The sequence below is a fragment of the Vollenhovia emeryi genome, unplaced genomic scaffold (assembly GCF_000949405.1).
Source record: "Vollenhovia emeryi isolate VEMERY1.0 unplaced genomic scaffold, V.emery_V1.0 DF939451.1, whole genome shotgun sequence".
Taxonomy (NCBI): domain Eukaryota; kingdom Metazoa; phylum Arthropoda; class Insecta; order Hymenoptera; family Formicidae; genus Vollenhovia; species Vollenhovia emeryi.
The window spans coordinates 89,525-94,471 of record NW_011966915.1 but is presented as its reverse complement, the minus strand read 5'-3'; the positions used below and the strand labels follow the sequence as shown (position 1 = coordinate 94,471).

The 4,947-nt window shown below is 36.4% G+C and overlaps 1 protein-coding gene across 1 annotated transcript; it reads right to left on the bottom strand.

Annotated features, from left to right (window-relative positions):
• Positions 1-3,212: 3,212 nt before the first annotated feature.
• LOC105557581 (guanine nucleotide-binding protein subunit gamma-1) lies at positions 3,213-4,693 on the bottom strand. Its single transcript, XM_012004856.1, has 2 exons — positions 4,471-4,693; positions 3,213-4,373 (listed from the first exon to the last, which is right to left on the bottom strand). Exon 2 carries the CDS (start codon positions 4,366-4,368, stop codon positions 4,156-4,158), a length of 213 nt encoding a protein of 70 aa, XP_011860246.1. The 5' UTR covers positions 4,369-4,373; positions 4,471-4,693; the 3' UTR covers positions 3,213-4,155.
• Positions 4,694-4,947: the final 254 nt, after the last annotated feature.

The window sequence follows — 4,947 nt, the reverse complement described above, 5'->3', positions numbered from 1 at the left end:
CGTTGGATTCAGTGTTTAATCAAGCATGAATTTCAAGGAATTTTTAGAAATATATCACGCTGATGTAACCTAACGGTTGAAAGGCGTTCCCATAAAGTAAACTTGAAAGAGATTTGTTTAATTTTGATTACTCGTTAATATACGGGAGACAGTATGATATCAATAATATCACCATACCAACTAAAAGCCAGTTTACTCGAGAACTCTTCAATGTCATCCTTAAGTTATTTTTAGCATATAATTTATACTATTATAAAAGAGAATGATATAATAGAGAAAAGTATTCTGTCGCTTTTTATATCGTATAAGTGACAATGCTATTCGAACGTAATGTGTAAGAAAATTGGACTAATCATACTTGTTCCTATATCTACTAGGTTGCATCATTGATTATACAGTCAACTTTTTTTCTTTATGAGATTGAATAAATTCTTTTGTACACCTTGGACTCCAAAAGTATTACTTGTGTACAATACTGTGAGATGCGATGAACAGATTTTGTTAATAAAATATTTTATGATGACTATAATTGATCTTTTTTTCTTATATAAATAACAGTTTTAATATAGACATTAGCCATGTCTCGCACACACAAAAATTAATGCATACACGTACATATCCCACACAGCACAGACAGATAATTGCAGGAAGATTACAGAAATGTTACATTGCAAGATTGCAAGATTGCAATATTGCAGCAACGTTGCGCAACATTGCTGCAACGCTGAAATGTCTGCCCTCGGAGAGATTGCAGTGCAACATTATAGCAATGTTGCAGTGCAATATTTTTGGAATAATTTGTTTGTTATACATAAGCTGAGGATCAACGAAAATAACATAAAATTTTCGTAATTAGAAAGATTTTTTTAATAGAAAATATAGTACTTTGATTATTTTTGAAGCATTGCTGCAATATTGCTATTGAAAGTTCGCAATTTTATATTCCTGTAATGTCTCTGCAAGATTGCAACGTTTCTGCAATGTAACTGCAACCATCTGTGCTGTATGGGATACGTGGTAGTGTGAAATCACGGCGGACAAGTACTGTGATCAACTCACTCGACTTGATGTGGCTATTCGAGAAAAACGTTCGGGTTTGGCCTATCGGAAAGGTATATCATCTTCCGCCACGGCAATGCTAGACCGCACATCGCCCAACAGACGCTGCAAAAACTGTAGGAGTTGCAATGGGAAATTTTCCAGCAACCAATGTATTCTCCAGATATTGCGTCTTTAAATTATCATCTGTTCCGGTCTTTGCAGAATAGTTTGAATAGCGAAAATCTTAAGTCCGAAGAAGCTGTCGAAAACCACCCCACAAACTTAAAAAAAAACCAAGCCCTTCAAAAATGGAATCAACAAGCTTGTAAATCGTAGGAAAACAATTATATAGAAGAAGACTATATAATTGATTAATAAAACTGTATTCTTTAAAATTTAGGCTATTGAGGTTTATTTTTAAATCGGGTACGAACTTATGCAATCATTCAATATCTACGCACAAATAAATAAGTACTGCTGCAGCTGTTCCACAATTCAAATGGCAGCGCAACGTAGTACAGTAACACGTGTTGAACCCGAAATGAAGCTAAAATAGAGAAAATACAAGCCTAGTGTTGACAATGCGCAACTCTACAAATACGAGTGAACGTATACATATAGTTTATCGCGTTAAAAATGTGGGCAAAATATACCCCATACAGCACAGATGGTTGCAGTTACATTGCAGAAACGTTGCAATCTTGCAGATTGCAATGCAATCTTGCAGAGATATTGCAGGGATATAAAATTGCAAACTTTCGATAGCAATATTGCAGCAATGTTTGAAAAATAATAAAAATACTATATTTTTTATTTAAAAAATTTTTCTAATTACGAGAATTTTATAATGTTATTTTCGTTGATACCAATAATGCGCGAATTATTAAGTATACTTGATCAGTGCGGTGTTGCTCGCAATCTCCATCTATTGCGAAGCGACATAATCTCCTTAGGTTGCTTCGCAATAGCTTGCTGTGTATTGAAAAAGGCCCGGATGCATATGTAATTAGTAAATTCTCTGCTTATGTACAACAACAAATTATTCCAAAACTATTGCACTGCAACATTGCTATAATGTTGCACTGCAATCTCTCTGAGGGTGGACATCTCAACGTTGCTACAATCCTCCAGAAACGTTGCAGCAATGTTGCGCAACGTTGCTGCAATACTGCAATCTTGCAATGTAACATTTTTGCAATCTTCCTGTGCTGTGTGGGACGAGACGCGATAATAAACTAGTGATAAGAATAATAATTTATTTTTACGATAATAATATTAGAAGCTAGTGTGTTAGAAGCGTGCAGTTTTAAACAATATACGTACACATTAATTACAATAACTTAAGTCAAAAAGGTAAGTAATATTAACTATATGAACAAAGAAACTAACAGCTAGTCCAACATATACGTGAAATTTTTTAGTATTTTTTATCTATATATTAAGTTCTTTTCTTTTTATTGACCTCATATTTCAAAAGGACGAGAAACTTTACGTTCAGACACTAATCAGGTTGTTATATCAGTGGTCAAAATAAACCCTAGGGGTTTTATTTAATAAAATCAAAGTTGACCTTCATAGGAGCCTTAAGGCCCATTTCAAGGTCACAAAAAGATGGTTTCTTCACGATCTCTACAACTTTTTATTCGAGTCATTTTCCATGAAAGTGTGTACTTCTGGAGATGATAGGGGGAGTTCCATTCTTTTCAAATCAACCCTGTCTGTATATACTATACACAGGATAGAGTTCCGTCTGGGCCGTCGAGCGGTTCACACGTCTTCCGAAGATAAATTTTTGATCCTGCGGGATTGCATCATCCCGCGCGTGGCCCGGTTACCGGGCCATTGCATCATTCAATTCACTACATTCCACTCAGTGTCTGTGAGCCGGGAGCCAATAACCAGAGAAGAAGAAGATATACATAGGATAAAAATCTCACTGCTACCTGGACAGACGAGAAAGTGAATATCGAGTTTGTACAAACTTCTCATTCAGTTTTCAGAACCTACAAGAAAACAGTCGATTTAATGTTTGAGTTTAAGAACATGTATCCTGATACAAGCAAGTCCGACGGTCCGACAAAAGCACAAAAAACCAAGGAAACGTAATTATTCAACAATTTCGTGTAAATGCAGAATACAAGATATATAATGTTGGGCGATAAAAATATTTCTTACAATATATAGAGTCGCATTTTATTGAACTTGATATTATAAAGAGGAACTTGTAAGAAACTACTAGGTGCTACTTGCTAAACGTATAAAAGATTAAAATAACTATTATTTTTTTTAAACATTACATTTTATTCCACAATAAAAATGCACTTATACCTGTGAAATCGTGGATAAAAATCTTACGTTTTTAAATAGAGCGTTTCGATAGTCCGTGTGTTGTATTGTTCCATCGCCGTTAGTTTTGAACTTCGATATAGGCACTTGACAAAAACGTTTAAGAAAATGATTCGCAATCGATGCGCAGTGTACACCATGAGAATTCACATAGATTATAATTATATATATAATACATAAGAACTAGTGACAATTTTATTCGGTAATATATGACCTTTGGTTATTTGAAAGTGAAAATATCGTTACTTTTACTACATGTCAACACCAGTCTAGATATATAGGAAGATGAAATTGCTTTTGGCATCACGACGGTAACAGTTTAACGATTTAAATGCACTTGGACATGTAACAGCATTTCTCCCTTTATCTGTATATGTGCGCGTACAAAAATACATTGTTCCGTTGAAATATATATCTACCGCGATTACAACGAATTAGGCCATGAAAAGGTAAGGCACGCGCAGATTCCTGCATAACTCATGTGAGACTGTACAACTGTCCATAAAAAAATCTTATAAATTCTATGCAAAAAGTATACTTCCAACAGCAAACGTTAAGGCGGAAGATGGAAAATTTGATTTATCGCACACTTTCAACAATCTTATATAAATATGTATCATAAAATAATTTAAATAGAAAATTACTTAGATTCTACACTTGTATATACTCATTGTCACAATGAAACGGCGCGCAATTGCAAGGACGCACAAAAATGACATTGTTGTTTGTCTCCCCTTCGCCACGTCTTCTCATTTCAAGCATGCGGGCTTAAAGTATGATGCAGGTGCTTTTCTCACGAAAGGGATTGGATTTCTGCGACGAGAAGCCCACCAGCAGGCAGTCCTCCTGTTCGTGCTCGGTAATGTATTTCATGATATCCTCGACGGCTTTGCTCACCGTGATCCGCTTCAGAGCGGCCTCGCGGCGCAGCTGCTCCGTCACTTGACGTTGCTGTTGTAAATTCGTGATCACCATGTCCATAACAGCTGTATGCGGGAGGGACAAATCAGAAAGTGACAAGTTTTCACACGGATAAAACGGAAAAACGCGTAAGAGAGAGAGGTCATGAATTTGAAAGCTAACCTGGACCTGGACGTACGATGCTCGAACAACGCTTTTACAGATCGCAAAATACTCTTTCTCTCTCTCTATCTATCTCTTGATAACCCCGAGTTTTCTCTGTTGCAACAAGTAATTCGTTGACCACACTCTCACGACCGGTCCTCGAGCTCCGCGATCTTCTTGATTCGTTTTTATCCTTCTTGGGCCAATCCCTTAAGGCCTGTGTCCATGATGCCAGAATTTGGTCCAAGTTCTAGTTCCGAGAAATGTGTAGCCAATCAACTTGCGGCTTTTATGGAATAGCTTAAGTCCCAGTCTACAATAGAGATTTAAGCCCTAAGCCTTAAGAAATTGACTAATCACAGTCGCGCATTCTACTCATACTTGACCGTGATTGGCCAATTTCTTAAAGCTTAGGGCTTAAATCTCTATTGTAGACTGGGACTTAGTCCCAGTCTACAATAGAGATTTAAGCCCTAAGCCTTAAGAGGATCCCGT